The sequence below is a fragment of the Colossoma macropomum genome, unplaced genomic scaffold, assembly GCF_904425465.1.
Source record: "Colossoma macropomum unplaced genomic scaffold, Colossoma_macropomum, whole genome shotgun sequence".
Classification (NCBI taxonomy): Eukaryota; Metazoa; Chordata; class Actinopteri; order Characiformes; family Serrasalmidae; genus Colossoma; species Colossoma macropomum.
Genome location: NW_023494798.1, coordinates 5,835,403 through 5,857,422, shown reverse-complemented (window position 1 = coordinate 5,857,422; position 22,020 = coordinate 5,835,403). Strand labels below are relative to the sequence as shown.

The 22,020-nt window shown below is 40.2% G+C and overlaps 2 protein-coding genes across 2 annotated transcripts; both read right to left on the bottom strand.

The window, feature by feature from the left end:
* Window positions 1-4,713: 4,713 nt before the first annotated feature.
* Window positions 4,714-8,747, bottom strand: LOC118818401 (extracellular calcium-sensing receptor-like). Its single transcript, XM_036585656.1, has 6 exons — window positions 8,545-8,747; window positions 8,117-8,405; window positions 6,373-7,128; window positions 6,066-6,293; window positions 5,787-5,910; window positions 4,714-5,627 (listed from the first exon to the last, which is right to left on the bottom strand). The coding sequence occupies exons 1-6, from the start codon at window positions 8,745-8,747 to the stop codon at window positions 4,714-4,716; spliced, it is 2,514 nt and encodes an 837-aa protein (XP_036441549.1).
* A 3,422-nt stretch (window positions 8,748-12,169) lies between these two features.
* LOC118818400 (extracellular calcium-sensing receptor-like) lies at window positions 12,170-16,443 on the bottom strand. The gene is made up of 6 exons (XM_036585655.1): window positions 16,241-16,443; window positions 15,833-16,121; window positions 14,646-15,401; window positions 14,336-14,563; window positions 13,240-13,363; window positions 12,170-13,083 (listed from the first exon to the last, which is right to left on the bottom strand). Exons 1-6 carry the CDS (start codon window positions 16,441-16,443, stop codon window positions 12,170-12,172), a joined length of 2,514 nt encoding a protein of 837 aa, XP_036441548.1.
* Between the last annotated feature and the right edge of the window lie 5,577 nt (window positions 16,444-22,020).

Below are 22,020 nucleotides of genomic sequence, written 5' to 3'. Positions count from 1 at the left end.
AGTCCGAACTCTTGATGAGCAAGCCAAGGGTGACAAAGGCAAGAAAAACAGAGGCACAAGGAAGAAACCCTGAGACAAACCAGGACTCAACAGGGGACAGAGGCACAAGGAAGAAACCCTGAGACAAACCAGGACTCAACAGGGGAACCAATCCTCTTCTGGTCGACATTGCATAGTGAAATTATGGTAAACATAGTAGGTAAAGGATTAGATGAGAGTAAGGCTGGTTTTAACTGAATGGAATCAACATGGAGCAGAAATGACTGTTAGAAGGAAACAGCTGAATAGTGGGAGTAAAGGGGCATGATAATAGGCAGAGACAGCAGGATAATGCTCTAGTCACTGCATGAGGAAGTTTGGCATGGTGTGTCCTATTGACAACAGTTGTTGTTCACTTCTGACAGTGGATGAAGATCACATTTGAAATTTAAGCCACTAAAAAGCCCATAATGGCAAGAATACATGACTCCCAGTGTGGGGAACTGAAAGGGATGAGAGTGCAAAGTCAACAACAAGAGGAAAGTTAAATCAGTTGTGGCAGAAAAGCAGCCAAAATGACTGGGAAACAGCAGGAACAGCATCATCACAGATGACACAGTGGTATTCCAGTTAGGGGGAAGCTGGTATGTGTAGCTGGTTGAAAGGGCCAACAAAAGGGTGACTTTTTTTTTTGTTCCCTCAACTTGTAGCTGGGGCCTCAAATACTGTCACACCCAGAGTAAACACACGCAGCGTTTTTTTCCCGGTTTTGTTAGAAGCATAGTGGATGCTTGTAGAGGTAAAACATGCTGCATAACTGTCTTCTCTGCTGCATAACAAGTAAAAGTCATGAATCTTGCTTAATCTACATGTAAAATGTAAAACCTAAAGATAAAAGGAAGTTTGAAACAAGGTGTGATGATTTTATGTTGAATGTGAATAAAGCTTTGATGATGTTTAGCTCAGTCTCAGTCACAATCACAAGATGCCAGGATGGTGGCATGTGCACAACGCAAGGCCCAGCGTCTCTCCGGAATTCGCTTTTTAGTAGTTAACAGTCTTTTGATTTCTACTCTTTTCATCACAAACTGCAAGGCAAACATCTCATATAGTCGGCAGTTCTTGCTGAACATTGGTGTTGCCTGCAGTAATCTAGTTTTTAGTGATCTGGAACTCCCTTGGAAAATACCAAGAGTGCCGTGGACTGCACAGTTGGCTCCCCAAGCTGAGCGAAGCTGACGCAGGCGCCAAGACCGTAAACAAAGGCAGGGAAGGCGAATTGGACTATGGGCTAAGCTAAGGCTTAACCTGCACCAGACATCAGTTCCCAGCATTTTTTGGAGAACAGAATGGATGAACTGCGACTCTGGACTACTGTGCACAGATAGATCAGAGAGTGTAACATCATTGTTCTCACAGAAACATGGTTGAACGGGGATTTTCCCGACGAGCGTGCTGAAACTGCAGGGACGCAATGTGTTCAGAGTGGACAGAGTGGCTGAGGACTCCGGTAAGAGTAAAGGAGGAGGTCTGTGTGTTTATGTAAACAAATCATGGTGTACGGACTCCACCGTAACTGAAAGTCTGTGCTCTGCTAATTTAGAGTATCTGATGATCAGGTTTTGTCCCCACGAGAGCACACAGCTGTTATTGTTACCTCAACCTACATTCCTCCTGATGCTAATGCTAAGCTAGCTATGGAAGAGCTAAGTACAGCGATCAGCAAACAACAAATTGCACACCCAGATGGACTTTATATTGTTGCTGAGGACTTCCATCATTGTAATTTGCGATCTGTGCTGCCAAAATTCCACCAGAATGACCCCTGCCCGACCAGAGGAGACAAAACTCAAGATCACGTCTACACAAACATTGCAGACGCATACATTGTTTCTGCTCCCCAAATATGTGCCACTCTAAAAACATTGTAAAAACGTCTACAAGGACTGTTAAAGTGTGGCCAGAGGGGGCTGTCTCTTCTCTACAGCATCAGTTTCAGAGCACTCATTGGAGTATGTTCTGCTCTGAAGCCACTACAGACTCTCACACGGACTTAGACACATACACCTCAGCTGTAATGAGTTATATCAACTCCTGTATTGACAATGTCACCTTTGTCAAGTGGCTGAAAATCTTTCCTAATCAGGACAAGTGCTGAGGTTCGGCTACTGCTGAAGGCGTGCAACGCTGGTTTTAGATCTGGTGATGCTGAGGCTTACAGCTCAGCCAGGGCAGTCCTGAAGAAGCGCATTAGGAAAGACAAACACGCCTACAAACTGTCTGTCGAAGAGCACTTCCACAACTCTCATCCTTGCCACATGTGGAAGGGCATCCAGACTTTGACAGACTACAGACCTCCCCCACTGATCCCCCCAGCCAGCAGTGCCTCTCTCAGATGAGCTTAATTGATTGTACGCTCAGTTTGATCAGGGCGTTGCTGAACACAACACATGGAGTGGACTTCCTCACAACGGCAGCCCCACCTCACTCTCTCCAGCGGACGTATGTTCAGTACTAAGCAGAGTAAATGGATGGAAAGCTGCTGGCCCAGATGGCATCCCCGGAAGAGTCCTCAGAGCGTGCACTGGACAGCTAGCCCTGGTCTTCACTGACGTCTACAACCTGCCACTGGCCCAGGCTGCTGTTCCCATGTGCTGGAAGGCTACAGCCATCATTTCAGTGCCAAAGCATTCTTCTGCAGCATGTCTGAACAACTTCCGCCCTGTCGCACTCACACCCATTGTGATGAAGTGCTTTGAGAAACTGGTTCTCAGTCTTCTGAAAGCAGTGCTCCCACCATCACTGTATCCCCTCCAGTTTGCGTACCATTCAAACAGATCGACAGAGGATGCCATTTCCACAGCTCTTCATTCTGCCCTCACCCACCTGGAGAATCGGAACACATACATTTGGATGCTGTTCATTGACTTCAGCTCCGCCTTCAATACAGTCATCCCCACCAGGCTGGTCACCAAGCTCAGTGATCCAGGAATCAACACCCCCCTGTGTAATTGGGTCTTGGACTTCCTGACAAACAGACCCTAGTGTGTGACATTGGTCAGTCATATGTCCTCCACCCTCACCCTGAACACTGGTGTTCCACAAGGCTTTGTGCTGAGTCCTCTGTTCTTCTCCCTGTTTACCCATGACTGCGTTCCTCTGCATACATCTAACATCATTATTAAATTTGCAGACGAAACCACAGCGGTTGGCCACATCAGCGACAGGGAGGAGATCCAGCACCTGGCTGCCTGGTCTACCGCCAACAACCTCTCCCTCAACACAGACAAAACCAAGGAGCTCATTGTGAACTACCGGAAAAGCAAAAGCTGCACACACTTTCTCATCCGAATCAATGGTTCTGAGGTAGAGCGTGTCTCCAGCTTCAAGTTCCTGGGAGTACACATCTCCGAAGACACTCAACACCTCACACTTGGTTAAGAAGGCACAGCAGTGCCGTTACTTCCTGAGGAGTCTAAAGAAGGAACACCACCAGCGCTGTGTGCGCAGAGTGCGCAGCATCATCAAGGACTCCTCCCACCCTAGCCGCACACTGTTTAACCTCCTCCCATCTGGGAGGGGATACAGAAGCATTCGGACCTGAACCAGTCGGCTCAGGTCCAGCTTCTTTCCCTCCACCATCACCCTGCTGAACTCAACACCACTCCACTAATACTCATACTTGCATATTGCACACAATATTTGGGTCATTCTACAGAAACGTCCACTTTTCTATCTATCCATAGGCGTCAACTGAAAAGACACAGTGGACTTAGCATGTGCTTTTTACATAGATCCTCAGAAAATAGGTAAAAGGAAGTCAAGTTATGTCATCAGTATGATTTTTATTTCAAAATAAGAGATTTTTTGTTATGCAGTAGCACCAGTGACACGACTCCTGGGGACAACAACTTTCATTATATATTTTATAATATTTATTTGTTTTTTCTTCAAAATATGGCACTCTATAAATATGGCAAATAGAGCCTTTACACATGACTATGGGGACAAGCACTTCTGTGGTGCTTGGAATTCTAGATAATTTATTTAAAAACGAATATTGCTAAATTAATGGCTCAAGAAGGTGTATTTTTAAAATAACTTGTTTTATTTTGAAATATAAATAAATTGTAACGCTAACGCTATGGACACAAAAATAGACTTTTCTGTAGAATGACCCATCAATTCATATTTATTATTCCTTGCATTTCCATGCAAAAGACTGTTCACTGTATATAGAATACAACACATAACTGCTTACTCTAACAGTACGTAACATACTTTATATATATTTAGAGTATTATGTGTATATACAAGTATATATCATTCATAGATATATTAATAATTGTATATATTGTTCATATAGTTATACATTTCATAGATACATCATATTTATGCCTGTTATTGCACATTTGCACTGTCCGTTTGCAGTATTGCTACTTTTTGCACTTCTGGTAGATGCTAACTGCATTTTGTTGCCTTGTACTTGTACTGAGCAATGACAATAAAGTTCAATCTATCTATTTATCTATAAAGCTATTTTGGCTGCTATGAACCAGCAGATCTCCACATTGTTGGCTGTGTGTGGCTGATCTCAACTACCGCTACAGTTTCAAGTCTGCTATACAAGCTGAGGTCAGCTGGGCAGTGGCAACTCAGAGTACAATTTCAGTATATCCATAATTCCATTTAATGACACCTTATAGATGCAAATATTTTATTGCATTTCATGTCTCAAAGTGATTTGGATGCCATTTTCCCCATAACATGTTTCTTTGTATTTAATTCTGGCTTAAACAGAATGACATAACACTTAGGTGTAAATATGCACAATAATAAACCAAAACTAGAAGCTAAAATAGCAAATACCTCGACAGCTACAGTGAACTTTCCAGGAGAGCTGACATAAGCTGGGATGAAGGTGATCCAAACTGCACAAAAGATCAGTATGCTGAATGTGATGAATTTGGCTTCATTAAAATTGTCAGGCAGTTTTCTAGCCAGAAAAGCCAAAACAAAACATAAGCTAGCGAGGACTCCTATATAACCCAGTACAGCCCAGAAACCTATAGCTGAACCTAATCGACATTCTAATATGATCTTTTCCTTGTAGTAGTGCATATTGTTGTAGGGGAAAGGAGGTGATATTGTTAACCATATAATGCAAATTAGGACCTGTATGAGAGTGAAGGCAAGAACACTGAGTCTCTGCTGTGGAGGCCCAAACCATTTCATGACATTACTGCCTGGAAGTGTAGCTCTGAAGGCCATTAACACCACTATTGTTTTCCCCAGAACACAGGAGATGCAGAGGACGAAGGTGATCCCAAACGCTGTGTGGCGCAGCATACAGGACCACTCAGAGGGCCGACCAAGGAAAGTGAGCGAACAGAGGAAACACAGAGTCAGTGAGAAGAGCAGCAGGAAGCTCAGCTCTGAGTTGTTAGCTCTGACTATTGGAGTGTCCTTTTTAATTACAAATAAAATACCCACAAACATTGTTAGTCCTGTTCCAAACAAAGAAAAGAAGACCAGTGTTACCCCCATAACTTCTGTGAATGAAAGAAATTCTACGACCTTCAACACACATTTATCTTTTTTGGCGTTAGACCAGTATTGTCCTGGACACGGCTCGCAGTTATTTGAATCTGGAAAACAATTATAATCATTAGAAATGAATCCAAACATTGCCTTCTGGTTTTATTTATTAATGACATTGCTCAGGATCTGTATCCTAAATAGTAGAAGCAGAATACAAAATGCATAGCTAACAAATTTCCTTTGAAACATCGCAAGCCTGAAATTACCTGTCTTGTTACTGATCTCTCCTTCTGCACAAGGTATACAGTCAAAGCAGCAAACAGGCCTTCCTTTCTGCGCAGCCTTCCTGGTGCCTGGAGGGCAGCTCTCACTGCACACAGATCTTGGCTTCTATTGAGCAACATATTGCGGATGTGTTCAGTACTATTTATATAGACTATTTATGTGGATTGCAGAAGTAATAGTTTATTTATATCACATTATTTTTCAATAAAAGTATATTTAATAAGATTATTAAAAATAGAATTTACAAACAATGTTCATACCTCAGTTTTTCCTCCACCCCAAACTAGATTTTGATCAGTTATGATAAACTGCTGTCCAGGAGGAAGAGAGGCATCATAGTAACCCACTTGCTTAAACAGCACTTCTCCATCAGGCCCACGCTGCCAGTTTATCACATCGTACTTTGCAGCTGTTGCACCAGTGCTATCAAACCACACCTGTTCCCCTGTTTTTGTGGTAAAATTGACCCTTTTCAGAGACTCAACCACCTTAGGAGGAAAAAAAGAACAGTTATATTCAAGAGGTGAAAATATCACAGATGGAGCCTTTTCTTCTCATTTTATTTACCTGCCATGGTTGGATTGTCTGATCTTTCTCACAACCCAGCTTTTCTGTGCATTTGAGTAGGCTGTGTAGAGAATGTGCCACAGCATAAACACCATTGTAAATGTTATTCGCATATCTCAGTTCAGATACATCTTCATTGTAGTTTTTAAATGGAAACAGATCCTGATATCTCCTGCAGCTGTTTTCAGCTTGAGAAGTGTTTCCCCCAGTCGCCAAGCAAGGAAGAGCTGTTTCCCAAAACTCTTTTACAACATAGTGCGCAAAACCAACAATGTTGGATTTTCCCACATCAAATCCGAGGGATCCTCCCAATAAACTGTAACTGGTTGGAGTTATTAAATTGACGGCAGTTATCCACACCTCAACGCCAATCATCTGGAAGCCTGTGACATTCTTTAGTATGAGCTGCTCCACTAGAATGTTCATCTCAATGTGCGCAACGAACATAATAATCACTTTTGCAGTGCCTTTGGTGATGATGTCAACCACTTTCATGAGCTTGGCTGGCTCTGATCGGTCAAACTTCTCAGAGTACTCCACACATATCCCCTCCTCTTTGGCTGCTTCCAGAAAAATGGCCATTCCGTTGTTGCCATAGTCGCTATCACTGTTCACAGCTCCTACCCAAGACCAGCCAAAGTGTTTGACCAACTGTGCCAGTGCTCGGCTCTGGTAGTAATCACTAGCTATAGTCCTGAAGAAAGATGGGTACTCCGTCCTGCTGCTCAAACATTCGCATGTAGCAGCATGACTAACCTGGGAAGCGAAAGACAGGTTTCAGAAGAATGTTTTTGTTAAAGTACATTTACCTAGTACAAGAGAAACCAAGGGAACAGTAAGGGACATTGTACTATGCAGAAAGAATGAACACAACATTGTATGTACACTGAAAAAAGCAAAAATGTACTTTCGTAATCTAAATTTCTTTTATACAAATAATAAGAAACAATGTCTTAAAGTAAACGTCCTTCTATTGGGTTTTAGGTTTACCTCAGTGTGCATAATGCTCAATTTTATACTTGATATCTTCATTTGAGAGGACTGTAATAATACTTTTTGTAAATATTACCATAAAATTAAATAAATCGCTGCTGTCAGAAGAAAACCTTGTATCTCCAATTTTGTTGTTTTTCCAATTTTGTTGTTTGACACTATTTGAAAATGCCTGTGGCCCTTTACATTGCATATAAATTTCATGAAGAATGGACCAGAAGAAATGGACCCAAAATGACTTCGAAAAATCTCTGCTTCCATTGACTTACATTAAGAGTAAAGTAGGTTTTTTACTTCTCCTGTAAAGTCATTTTGGAGACACGAGGTTTTCTTCTGATAACAGCGAAAGTGCAAAACAAGTAAAGAAACTGTTAAAGTTTAACATTTAAGAATACTACATTTAACTGTTACATTTAAGAATATTAGTATGGACACTGTAATTTCAAAAGCATGTTATTAGATGGTGATGCATTTTGTAAGTATCTGAGAGACTTAAAGGCATCAGTGGAAACAGTTACTTGCTGTCTGCAACACAGACAGTTTTATAACACACTAAATCATTGCGGGCCTGAGGAATCCAAGAGTTTGGTAAAAGAGACTGAGATTAGGAAAATGTATAATTAGAATTAAATTGCAGTTGAAGTTGAAAAGAGCCAAAGGTTGTACTCTGTAAAAGGCTTTATGCTAATAACATTCACACTCAAAGTCCATTTCGTATTCAGCACATAGAGCAACAACTATTGTGTCTTACCACTGGGATCTTGAAAGGCCCTGTGGTTCTGGAAAGCACTATAGTCGGAGAAGACTCAGACTCCCCTATAATGGCTTGCACTCCTGCTTGTCCAGAGCAGCCTTCTAGTGCTGTTAATTCCTGACCATTCATCAAAGCCATGGCTGCCTTCATAGACAATAACCTTGAGCCACAATTGTCATAAATCCTGTAACCAACTGAGATATTTGGGAGCAAGCTGCTGCTTCTGTTGATTTCCTCAATAACAAAAATCATAACCTGAGCAAAGCGCAGTTCTCTGAGGTTCAAGCTGTGGACATATGGAACCAGCCAAAAGAAAGAAAAGAAAAAATGATATGTTTAATATAATGTGAAGCTCTACATGCAATATTCTTCAGTTTTCCTATGAAATGAATCAGTCTATTATTATGTGTCCCACACTAACAAACCTTGAGCATATCAGAGGTTCTGGTTTTTCAGTAAATGACATTGACGGCATTGTTACGCTGCTGTGTATTGAAAAAGCTCCTCCAATTGTCACGTCTCCATCCTTAGACAGCAGAGGATACTCGGGGCTCTCCATAATATGGCATAGTGGTTTCTGTCCTTTTGCCAGAAGGATGAGAAAAAGGAATATCACATGAAAAAACATCACCAAGGCTGTCCGCTGCTTCTGCTACATGAATCCTCATCAACTACTGCATCTGTACTTTTTATAGATATGCATAGAAATCTTCCGGGTGTGATCATTCAGTTTAGACAAATCAGAGAGGGTAGACTACATGACCTCATTGTGGGACAGAATGCTAGCTGGGGCCTGAGGGTTTCAGCAAGATCTGGTTTAATTCAAGGTTTGTAGAATGTCCTATTTATAGAGAACTTTTTTTTACAATGCAGTAGGCCTAAAGTTCTGGATATTCTCACTGTTCACACACACCGATCAGGCATAACATTATGACCACCTTCTTGTTTCTATGTTCATTGCCCATTTTAATCAGCTCCACTTACTATATCGGTGCACTTTGTAGTTCTACAGTTACAGACTGTAGTCCATCTGTTTCTCTGCATACTTTGTTAGTCCCCTTTTACCCTGTTCTTCAGTGGTCAGGACCCCCATGGACCCTCACAGAGCAGGTACTATTTGGGTGGTGGATCATTCTCAGCACTGCAGTGACACTGATGTGGTGGTGGTGTGTTAGTGTGTGTTGTGCTAGTCTACACTGTTGGACTGAGAATAGTCCACCAACCAAAAATATCCAGCTAATAGCGTCCTGTGGGCAGCGTCCTGTGGGCAGCGTCCTGTGGGCAGCGTCCTGTGACCACTAATGAAGGACTAGAGGATGACCAACACAAACTGTGCAGTACCAGATGAGCTATCGCCTCTGACTTTACATCTACAAGGTGGACTGACAAGGTAGGAGTGTTTAATAGAGTGGACAGTGAGTGGACACAGTGTTTAAAAACTCCAGTAGCACTGCTGTGTCTGATCCACTCGTACCAGCACAACACACACTAACACACCATCACCACCACATCAGTGTCACTGCAGTGCTGAGAATGATCCACCACCCAAATAGTACCTGCTCTGTGAGGGTCCATGGGGGTCTTGACCACTGAAGAACAGGGTGAAAGGGGGCTAACAAAGTATGCAGAGAAACAGATGGACTACAGTCTGTAATTGTAGAACTACAAAGTGCACCTATATAGTAAGTGGAGCTGATAAAATGGACAATGAGCGTAGAAACAAGGAGGTGGTCAGAATGTTATGCCTGATCGGTGTATACCTTATAATATGAGATCTTATGAATGATATTCAACTTAAGATGGTCTAAATGCAGAAAAGCAACAGTTTTGGAAGGTGGCTTATCTTGTCTTTGTCATTGAGGCCTATGCAGTCATATGCAACAGCTAGAGCACCCAAATATTACATTTTGTAGATCTTATTAGTGACAATAAGGTAACACATCATCCACAGAGAACACCCCTGCACAGTATAATGCACAATTACTATTTATTTGCTTAATTTAAAATAGTGAGGAGAAAAAATAAGCATGAAATATGGTCTGTGCAAAAGTTATGGCACATTTGATATGTTTTTTTATTTTATTTTTTAATTATGTTAAAATCAACAAAACTAAATCTTGCATACAGTTGTAAGCACCTTGATTGGGCTCTTAAATTACACTTGTGAGATTTGCAAAACACAAGGTAAACAATTAATATTTTACGCCTGATTTCACAGTGGATTGCATCATGCAGTGTCAAACCCCGAGGATGTTTGTGACAGCAGTCTGATGTTGATATCAGCTGTGGTTTAATTAATAAAGCTGTTGTTTGTGTTTTACTGTTTGTCTGTTTTAATTGCTTTCCAGACAAGTGCATCCTCATGACAGTCTATTAGATTTTGTGGTTTTTCAGTAAAATACTGTGCCTGTCATTGAATTATTTTTTCTATTTTTGCTATAAATTGAAAACCTAATAACATCCTTAGAAAGCAAGGGGTACTTTAGGATCCCCATCATTTAGCATTTTGCTATTTCTCCCTTTGCTTTAAAAACACAGAACAGTGGAAATGCACACAGAAACATCACCAAGGTTGTAAAGTGCTAATCCATTGCTGTGCCGTAACTGGAAGATCTCATTATATACATGATCATGTCTACATAAGAGCATAAAATATGATACAACAGAGTTAATACAGTGTCTTTATTGAAGGGATAATACAGAGACTTTTAATGATCTTTGAAACCAGTGCTGATCATAGATATAGTGCCTTGGTGTGTAGTTTAACAGTATACAAAAAGTATGCAATCTTTTGTTTTTAGCTATTTTATCAGGTGTTTTTTTTTTTTAAGTGAAGTTGATGTTTCATTGATATAAACTGGGAGACTGACAGATCAATCTTTTTTTTTTTCTCTCTTGGTACACTATCGTTGTACTGGCACCACCAAGTGAGCCTCTGTCTAATGATGGTGATGCTACTTGAAATTAATTTTATATCTAATTCATTTAATTCAGTTTATTTTTCTACAGCTCAAACCCCTCTGTTTAAAACACATGACTACCACTGAGGTCCATATGAAAGAAAATACATGCAAGTGAAGTAAAACAGTGGATTTGAGTCAAGTTGAGGCAGTTCTTTGGGCTACAGTCTCTGGACTACAGTTCAGATTCTAAACCTGGTGCTGTGGGTTGGATTGGATTTAGGCAGAATGTTCTCTGGCTGTATTCAGATTCAGTTGAAAAATCAGGCCCACTCTAGGAGGTTACCCACAAATCATCCTGTTAATCATTTTTAATACAAATCATGCATTTTCATACCCAAAGGGTGGACAAAATAACCAAAACACCTAACACCTATACTAATATCACTTTTAATATGATACGGCCCACCTTTTGCCTTTGTGAATATGCTCAGTCCTTTTTGTAATGTTTTTACACTTGGCCTGATTTCTGTTATGTTATTGGGCTGTTATTCAAGATGAAAAGCATCCAGTTCTTTGGAATATGGTAAAAGAGGAAATGATCTTTCCTCAGATAAGGGTAGTTATGTTTCTATCTGGTGCTCGAGGAGGCCAGCATAGGTAAACCTGGTCCTATAGAATAATAGGGCCTCATATTCCTCGGCCATTATATGAGAGAAATTATTTGACTTAGTGATACTGACAAGATGAACGAGTCGCTACTGAATCCTCAATTATGGCTCCTTTACCATATTTAACAGTTGGCATTATATGGCATTGTGGGTAGAAGTCATCCTTTGGCTTGTTCTCCATTGCAATGACTCATTTTCTGTTCCAAGTCTGGTGTCTGAGGGTCATTTAGTGGGACAGCACCTCTCTAAACCCACTACTTTTTGGTATAATTTTGGACAGACTTACTATACATCTTGAATCTTTATTTAGTAGATGTATGTTTTACAGTACTTTATACATAGTACATTCTATAGTAAAGTATATTATATAGTATACTTTAAGTAGTATATTTTATATTTTTTCTTTTGCACCACATAGATATACTGATCACAGAATAAAATAACCACACTATGTAGATGCAAATATTTTATTTAATTTCTCAAAGTGATTTTGATGCCATTTTCCCCATAACATGTTTCTTTGTATTTAGTTCAGGCTTAAACAGAATGACATAACACTTAGGTGTAAATATACAGAATAATAAACCAAAACTTGAAGCTAAAATAGCAAATATTTCAACAGCTACAGTGAACTTTCCAGGAGAGCTGACATAAGCTGGGATGAAGGTGATCCAAACTGCACAAAAGATCAGTATGCTGAATGTGATGAACTTGGCTTCGTTAAAATTGTCAGGCAATTTTCTGGCCAGAAAAGCCAAAACAAAACACAAAGTAGCCAAGACTCCTATATAAGCCAGTACAGCCCAGAAACCTACAGCTGAACCTAACTGACATTCTAATATGATCTTATCCTTGTAGTAGTGCATATTGTTGTAGGGGAAAGGAGGTGATATTGTTAACCAAAGCACACAAATTAGGACCTGTATGAGAGTGAAGGCAAGAACACTGAGTCTCTGCTGTGGAGGCCCAAACCATTTCATGACATTACTGCCTGGAAGTGTAGCTCTGAAGGCCATTAACACCACTATTGTTTTCCCCAGAACACAGGAGATGCAGAGGACGAAGGTGATCCCAAATGCTGTGTGACGCAGCATACAGGACCACTCAGAGGGCTGACCAATGAAAGTAAGCGAACAGAGGAAGCACAAAGCCAATGAAAAGAGTAGCAGGAAGCTCAGCTCTGAGTTGTTTGCTCTGACTATTGGAGTGTCCTTCTTAATTAGAAACAAAATTCCCACTAACATTGTTAGTCCTGTTCCAAACAAAGAAAAGAAAACCAGTATTACTCCCATAACTTCTGTGAATGAAAGAAATTCTACGACCTTTGATACACATTTGTCTCTTTGGGCATTAGACCAGTATTCTCCTGGACACGGCTCACAGTTATTTGAATCTGGAAAACAATTACAGTCCTTGAATGAAAACAGACATTTCTTGTGGTTTTATTTATTGATACCATTGTTCAGGGTCTGTATCCTAAATAGTAGAAGAAGAATACAAAATGTACAACTAACAAATTTCCTTTGAAGCATCGCAAGCCTGAAATTACCTGTCATATTACTGATCTCTCCTTCTGCGCATGGTATACAGTCATAGCAGCAGACTGGCTTTCCTTTCTGTGCAGCCTTCCTGGTGCCTGGAGGGCAGCTCTCACTGCAGATAGATCTTGGCTTCTAATATGAGCGACATATTTGGCTGCAATTAGTATGATTTATTTATGTTTTTCACTATGACTCTATTGGTAGCAATTTATTTTAAGGAAAATATACTAGGGGTTTATCAGGATGGTTTGCTCAGTAGAGCTCAAGTTAGACACTTCTAAATGGTTCTGGTACTCACAATATATTACGTCTTATTTATTCTAACATGTATTAGCATGGAATTGGAACTGGGTTGTATGAAAAAAATACTAATAGCATTATTAGTTGTAATAATGCATAATAAAAACTTAATTAAACATTTTTACACAAGAATTAACCATCTATATTAAGATCTTATTAATGTTTACTTACATTTTATTCCTATAGGTTCTAGGTAATGTCAAGTGACTTCTGGAGTTTATTGAGTCAGAGCTTGTAAGACTTGAATAAGTCATTAATAGTTCAAATTATCTTCCGCATGATTATCACATGATTCACAAAATCATCAAAAACTCTTCCATAGTTTGTATGCAGTTCCTTGTTAAAATGGGTTAAAACTAACCAGCTTGTATGTTTTTGGCTACATAAAAGCTGTAAAATAATCTTTTCCTTCAAACGTGGGACGCAAATTGACTAATTTAAAAAATGTTTAGTACTTTTTAGCCTCTAGTGATGAGTAAAGCTATATTTAATCATGGAACATATCTTTAAGTATTAAAAACTGTGATTACCTCTAATGCAGTAAACTCCAGAAATCATGTGATATTATCTAGAAGCTATCAGAATAACACATCTCCCAGTTGTACAATGAATTGAAGTGAGTTAATCATTCGCAGTTTGCAGACCTCCAATTTTGTACTAATATAGGTCATAATGAATAATGCATAATGCATATTGAATTAATTTCTTGGGCTTTACTGAGCAAAGAACAAGACATTGATAACCCCTCAGTATGGTGCTTCTCACTTTTGTAGTTAATGAGATTATTAGAATGTGCCCACAAACCTCAACTTTTCCTCCACCCCAAATGATATTTTTATCAGTTATGACAAACTGCTGTCCAGGAGGAAGAGAGGCATCATAGTAACCCACTTGCTTAAACAGCACTTCTCCATCAGCCCCACGCTGCCAGTTTATCACATCGTACTTTGCAGCTGTTGCACCGGTGCTATCAAACCACACCTGTTCCCCTGTTTTTGTGGTAAAATTGACCTTTTTCAGAGATTCAACAACCTTAGGAGGAAAAAAAAGAACAGCTCTGTTCAAGTGGTGAAAATATCACAGATATTTCTTCTTATTTTGATTATTTTGCTACCTGCCATGGTTGGATTGTCTGATCTTTCTCACAACCCTGCTTTTCCATGCATTTGAGTAGGCTGTGTAGGGAATGTGCCACAGCATAAACACCATTGTAAATGTTATTCGCATATCTCAATTCGGAGATATCGTCATTGTAGTTTTTAAATGGAAACAGATCCTGATATCTGCTGCAGTTGTTTTCAGCTTGAGAAACGTTTCCTGTTGTAACCAAGCAAGGCAAAGCCGTTTCCCAAAACTCTTTTACAACGTAGTCAGAAAAGCCGATAATGTTGGATTTTCCCACATCAAATCCAAGGGATCCACCCAGTATGCTGTAACTTGTTGGAGTTATTAGATTGACGGCAGTTATCCATCCCTCAACGCCAATCATCTGGAAGCCTGTGACATTCTTCAGTATGAGCTGCTCTATTAAAATGTTCATCTCAATATGGGCGACAAATATGATAACCACTTTTGCAGTGCCTTTTTTGATGGTGTCAACCACTTTCATGAGCTTGGCTGGCTCTGATCGGTCAAACTTCTCAGAGTACTCCACACATATCCCCTCCTCTTTGGCTGCTTCCAGAAAAATGGCCATTCCATTGTTGCCATAGTCGCTATCACTGTTCACAGCTCCTACCCAAGACCAGCCAAAGTGTTTGACCAACTGTGCCAGTGCTCGGCTCTGGTAGTAATCACTAGCTATAGTCCGGAAGAAAGATGGGTACTCCGTCCTGCTGCTCAAACATTCGCAAGTGGAAGAATGACTTATCTGCAGAGAGAAAGACAGATTTCACAGGAACTTTACCTGGTTCAAGAGAAACTACTAAGGGTCAGTGTATTCTGCAGAAAGAATAAAGAAAGTGATTTTACTTTCATAATGGAATTAAAGTTAACAGACAGTAACTAAGCCTCATGTGTTACTCTTTAAATGAGAATGGTCAGAATAAAACCATGTAACCAGAAAAGTAAATTTACAGGAGATGAAAAAAAAAGTTCTTAACTTTCAATATACTATAATGTAAGTAAATTTCATTATGAAATTTTGACACAGTGTAAATAATACCTGGCATTTTGAAATTACACAAAACAGCAATAACATAAAGGTTGACAAAATTGAGATTTCTTTCTGCTAATATTATACACACTAAAAATGCATTTTGTAAGTATTCAGCACATAAAGCAGCCTTAAGAGTGTCTTACCACTGGGATCTTGAAAGGCCCTGTAGTTTTGGATAGTACTATAGTCGGAGAAGACTCAGACTCCCCTATAATGGCTTGCACTCCTGCTTGTCCAGAGCAGCCTTCTAGTGCCGTTAATTCCTGACCATTCATCAAAGCCATGGCTGCCTTCATAGACAAGAACCTTGAGCCACAATTGTCATAAATCCTGTAACCAACTGAGATATTTGGGAGCAGGCTGCTGCTTCTGTTGATTTCCTCAATGACAAAAACCATGGCCTGAGCAAAGCGCAGTTCTCTGAGGTTAAATCTGTGGACATATGGAACCAATTAAATTCTATGTTTAATGTAATGTGAATGTATTCATGAAAAAATATGTTTTCCTATGAAATGAATCAGTCCATTGTAATGTGTCCCACTCTAACAAACCTAGAGCATATCAGAGATTTAGGTTTTTCAGTAAATGACATTGACGGCATCGTTACACCACTGTGTATTGAAAAAGCTCCTCCGATGATCATATCTCCATCCTTAGACAGCAGGGGATTCTCTGGGCTCTCAATAACATGGCATAGTGGCTTCTGCCCTTTTGCCGAAAGGCCAAGAGAAAACAAGATCACATGAAAAAACATCACATATGCTGTCTGCTTCTGTTGCATGAATCCTCATCAGCTACTGTATTTGTACTTTTTATAGACATGCATAGAAATCTTCCGGGTATGAACATTCAGTTTGGACAAATCAGAGAGGGTAGACTACATGACCTCATCGTGGGACAGAATGCTACCTGGGGCCTGAGGCTTAAGCGAGATCTGGTTACAATGGTTGCAGTTTAGGTACAATGCTCTAGCACAATTACTGACAGAGAAGAGATGGTATTGACTGTAAGAATATATTGTCCATACACTGTCAGGCAACAGAGTAATGTCCTCCAAGATACAAGCAGTTTATCCCCAAAGGTTCAGCATGGTCTTTAAAGTGCAGTTGTATAGTTGTATAGGCTTTTTGTACCTTTTCATATATTTTCTGTGTCTTATTTATTTAAACAAAAAGCCTGGAGCTAAGACAGGGTGTATAGAATCAATGCAACTTAAAACATGATTTCCCTGAAATATAATTAGAGCAAATTATTTTTTTTAACTTCAAAGTTTCAAGGATTTCTCAGTATTAGACAACTATGTCAGTGTTAATGGAGCCTTTCTGATTTATCCATATAATTAATATAATTAATTTATAGAGAAATGATTAAATGCACAATGTAGATCTCCAAGTTAAGTAATGTTTATGTTAAATAGTACCTAAATATAAACATATAAAGATTATATATTGCAATTCCAACAGAGTTTGTACCGTATGTGAAATACCAATAAAAACAGAAAGCAGTTATTAATAAATTATGTTTGACTTGTATTAAATTATTAAATATTTTACCTTATGACTCATGTTTTTTTTATATATATATATTTGACCTTCAATGTTTTTCTTCTTTGTGAAATTTATTATGATTTTTTGGCAAAGTGACATGCCTCAATGCATCCTTGTTCATAAAGGACTAGGCCTTTCCTGGATGCTCCTTTACTATCCAAGCATGATTGCTTCAATAGTTGTAGATTTTTTTTTAACATTTTACAATTTCTGTAGCTTTAAATTGCCTCTGTGCAGGGGATCAACCTGGGACTGAGCTGTCTGCAATACCACAGCCTGCCACCAGAGGGAAGGACAGAGCTGCCACGCAGTAATCAAGGCTATTTGTGACACTGTATCTATCCATCTTAAGCCAAGTTCATTCACAGACTCATGCTCAGTCCTAGTGTTTCAGAGTTCTGGCAGCAGAGTTTGCTCTCAGGTCCCTTTCTCGAGCCTCTGTTCTGTACATGTTCTGTGCTCAAACCTCTGTAAAGAAAAGAATATTGGGCTCTGCTTTGACACTCCTTGTTGAGCCAGTCAGGAAATCCCTTGTCTATTAGTAGTTTTCTCTGTTCTCTGTTCTTTGCTTCCTTTGTTCTGTTTGTTACTTTGCCTACTCAAACTCTATATCACTTCTGTATTTGAGCCATTCCCTTTGTTTCATTTGGTGGCTCACTGAGTTTCTGCCAGCTTCCCATTCAAGGAGGAATGGGTTTCATTTCCTTTACATCAAATTAGGATTAAGCCAGACATGGACTCAGCAGAGCAGACAGGACTGAAGCAGGTGAAGATGGCCCTGGCAAACCAGGGTCTAGCGATCAGCAGGCATAAGCAGGCCCTGCAGCAGATTCTATCCCAGCTACAAGGTCTTTCAGAAATTTAGCACACTGGGGCGATCCCACAACTCACAAACTCATCTGCAATCATGGAACCCCGGAGTCTGTCTGGTTGCTGATTGTCCTTTATCAACAGCCTCCAGATTTCCTACCAAATGGGCTAAAGTGGCCTATGTCATTTTGCTGCTCACAGGCAGGTCTCTAGCTTAGGCCGCTACCATTCAGAGCACCAGCCTGCCTCCATAGACCAATTCATGTGTGAAATGTGCAGTACATTTGACCGTTTGGTCTTTGGATTGGCCCCCACCCCCCCTGCATACAGCAGGACAAGTGCTCAATGGTGAATTAGGCTATGGAATTCAGAATTCTAGGCTGTCAAAAGTGGCTGGAATTCAGAGGCCCAAATGGCTGCCTTCTGGCAAGGCCTAAGCAAAGAAGAGCTGGTGACTCTGGAACCCTTTACTTCGCTTGACCTCATTAGGGTGGCCCTCAAGCTGGAAAATTGGCTGCAAGAGTGCCGTAAGGAGCTAAATGCTGCTCACCCATCACTACAGTGCCAGATCATGCAACCAGCCCTGCAGGCTCTCGCGTCCCAAACAGGGTGAACAGCCCATGCAATTTGGCTGCACCATCTCTCTCTTAGCTGATGTAAGATGCTCATATGAAGGGGGGAGGGTATGTGTATTGTGGACACACTGAGGCCACCTCCATCAGAGTTAACCAGAGCTTCAGGGAATAGCCAGGGTTCAATCCAGTGTGGGAGATCTATGATGGACCCAGGCTTTTCTCCCCAGGTCTTGTGGGTGTTCCTCAGTGCAACCATCACCTGGGTACAACTGCATGAGAAACTCCCCAGGGCCTTTGTGGACTTTAGAGTCACAAGCACTTTCATTGTGACCCTTGCTAAGACCTTGAAATTGGCTCTAGAGATCTTAGGTAGTTGTGGCTTTGTGTTGGCAATCAATAATAGAGCCCTTGGCTCTGGAGCCATTTCTCAGCACACCCAGCCCATACTGTGGTAGGGGCAGCACATGGGGCAGATTTTCCTGGCTCTAGTGCAGGCTCCTAAGTTGCAGTTGGTTCTGCGGTTCTGGGGCAATTTCACAACCCACACATTGAGTGGCTTACATGGTCAGTGTCAGGATGTCAACCCCAGTGCCATGGCTTGTGTATTAAGATATCCCACAAAATCACTCAGATCTTCGTCGCGTTCCAGCTGAAGCTTTCGATCTCTCTCGAGTTACACCCTCCTACTTGGACCTTCCGAAGGTTTTCAGCAAACAGAGGGCCCAGCTCTTACCCTTGCACAGATCCTCCGACTGTGCTGAGTTGTTCCCAGGCACCAGTCCCCCCATAGGGCAGGCTGTTCTCCCAGCACCTACAACCTCATCTGCATCAACTAGGGGGACAGATGGAATAAGGTCTTCATCACCCCATCAGGGAAATAATTGAACATAAAACAGTGCCCTTTGGGCTCAAGTAGTCGGGGTCCACAGGCTCCCGAGAGACCTGGACTCTGAGAGAGGACCCCAGTTTGCTGACTGCTTTTGGAAGGCCTTCTGTCAACAGGTGGGGGCCTGAGTCAACTTCTCCTCTGGGTTTCACGGTTAATCCATTGGCCAGTATCAGTGAGTTAATTAGGACTTCAGGTGTGCTCTCCAGTGCATGACATCTGCCAACCCCTCCTCCCATACAAGGAGTCCTGGGTTCGATTCCCATTCAGTGTGAGCAACTGCTTTACACTCCTGTCTTGACTTTTTTGGAGTGTGTTCAGGGTGGATATATATTTACCAAAAACAACAAAGTTGATGTGATAAAACATTATATATCTTGTCTTTATGCTGTTTTTCTCCAAATACAGGTCAAAGTGCATTCATAAATCACTGCTTTTAGTTTTTGTTTGCATTTTACCTACTTTTCCCAACTTTGTAACAGTACTTAACATATTCATCAAACTTTTAAAATTGTGCCCTGAAGGACCCAAATACTTATTTGTCATCAGCATTTTTATGTTGGCTAAACCACGTACTGTAACACTCACTGCAGCATTTTATTTTAGTCTTCTTAGATGATTCCTGTTTCTATTATCATCCCACTTTGACAGTCATTATCAATACATTTACATGTTTATTTCTGTTGTAAAGAGCTTACAAACATGAATTAAAGAGAATGGTGTGCTTTTGTAGGCCTCTAAGGGTAATCCTTGTTATTAGCTGTTTCTGGAATGGGGTTGAGCTCAACTTCAGAATAGCACTACATAGAGATCTAGTATAAGATACTTATGAAAGGGCCATTCCAAAAGTGAGCTGTTCCTTATGTAGTGTTTAAAGTGGACTGAGAGCATATTTGATCTCCTTTTGTCTGTGCTTGTTATCAGGCCTTTAAGGATGCGTAGGTGTTTACACATGGGAGATTGTTTGCATTATCATAAATAAATGGAAATAATAAAGTTTGAATATGGGTCACATTAGTGCTGCGGTGTCTTTGTGTGTAGTGAGAGTGTCTTCAGTGGGCCTTAAACATAGCCATTTGGTAAGAAACGTGACAAAAGCTGAAAAAGAGAATTTTGGCTTGAACCCTACTACATAACATAACCATGCCATAAACATGTCATAACAGATTTTATTCTGTAATATAACTGCTATGTTACCTTTACAGCTTCTGTCACTTTTGTTAAGTATTCTCTAGTTAATCATGACATCAAAAATTATGACAATTGCCATTAATGTTTACCGCATTGATAACACTTTTATATTACTGGACATAATCTGTCATGACAACTCATGACAACATATGACATCTACCTGTATGTATATGACATGGTCATGTCAATGTTATGTAGCCGAGTTCAAGTAAAGTGTTACCAGACACATGTGTTCCTGCATGATATCCCATATCCTTTCACCATAGCTTCTATGTGAATAATATGATTTTGGTCAGATCTGAACACTGTTCTCTGTAGTATATCAAGATGAAGAGGGTCCTGGTGTCCAGGCCTGTGAGTTCATGAGAAGGTGCACACAGCCAGCAAGGCCTGCACAGCCAATAGGGAGCTTTGTTTTCTTTCTGTGAAATGTAATATATCTCTTTCACATATATGTTTTGCCCTTTGCACATACCTTATGCTTAGATCCAGTACAAAGTGATCTACAAACTGCTAAGATGTAAAACTGACCAAAAAACTTTTCTCAGAGTGTACTTTTCTCAAATAGATCAACAAGATAGAGAGGGAAATGAAGTCATAATGTGCTGATGAGCCAAGGTATATGTTTAAGGCTTAATGTATGTGTTTTTTTTAGCTGATTTGTCTTGCATTTAAGTTACAATAACATTAATAAGACACCATGTAGTTATGAACAATATCAAACTTTAATAAATAATTAAATAGAAAAGAGCCAACTCTTTTGGAAGGTGGCGTACCTTGTTGCCATTAAGGCTTGTAAGCATCCAGATTGGGATGTTAAATTACACTTGTGACATTTGCAAAACACAAGATAAACAATTAATATTTCACACCTGATTTAACAATGCATTGCATCATGCAGTGTCAAACCCTGCGGATGTTTATGACAGTAGTTTATGATGTCTTCACCACCTGCGGTTTAATTAATAAGGTTGTTATTTGTTTTTTATTGTTTGTAGAGACGCCTGTCTGATTGCTTTCCTGCCAAGTACATCCTCACGAGAGTCTGCATGCAGCTTGTTTCTCAAGTTGCAACAAGTCACCGTCTAAATCCCCAGGCTGTTGTCCCCTTCTGCTCCTGTTACACTATCCCCTCTGTGGTGCTTCCCTAACGACCCCAACTTAACTTTGTTTGTTTCTCTTTATCTCTGTATAGAAAATAGTGAAAGAATATATCCTAAAGAGTAAACTATCTTGTATCTAAAATATTTATCCTTATGATATTTATATAGCGCTATAACACTGACATGGTTGCTATTCATTTCTATATTTTTATTAATGAA

Excerpts from the sequence above, each read along its gene's own strand:
- LOC118818401 (XM_036585656.1), bottom strand. The coding sequence starts at position 8,747 with ATGTTTTTTCATGTGATATTCCTTTTTCTCATCCTTCTGGCAAAAGGA. Across the intron at positions 7,129-8,116 it reads GGCCTTTCAAGATCCCAGTG|GTTAGTCATGCTGCTACATG; the intron begins GTAAGACACAAT and ends TTCGCTTCCCAG. Across the intron at positions 6,294-6,372 it reads AGACAATCCAACCATGGCAG|GTGGTTGAGTCTCTGAAAAG; the intron begins GTAAATAAAATG and ends TTTCCTCCTAAG.
- LOC118818400 (XM_036585655.1), bottom strand. The coding sequence starts at position 16,443 with ATGTTTTTTCATGTGATCTTGTTTTCTCTTGGCCTTTCGGCAAAAGGG. Across the intron at positions 15,402-15,832 it reads GGCCTTTCAAGATCCCAGTG|ATAAGTCATTCTTCCACTTG; the intron begins GTAAGACACTCT and ends TTCTCTCTGCAG. Across the intron at positions 13,364-14,335 it reads GGGGTGGAGGAAAAGTTGAG|AAGCCAAGATCTATCTGCAG; the intron begins GTTTGTGGGCAC and ends CGCTCATATTAG.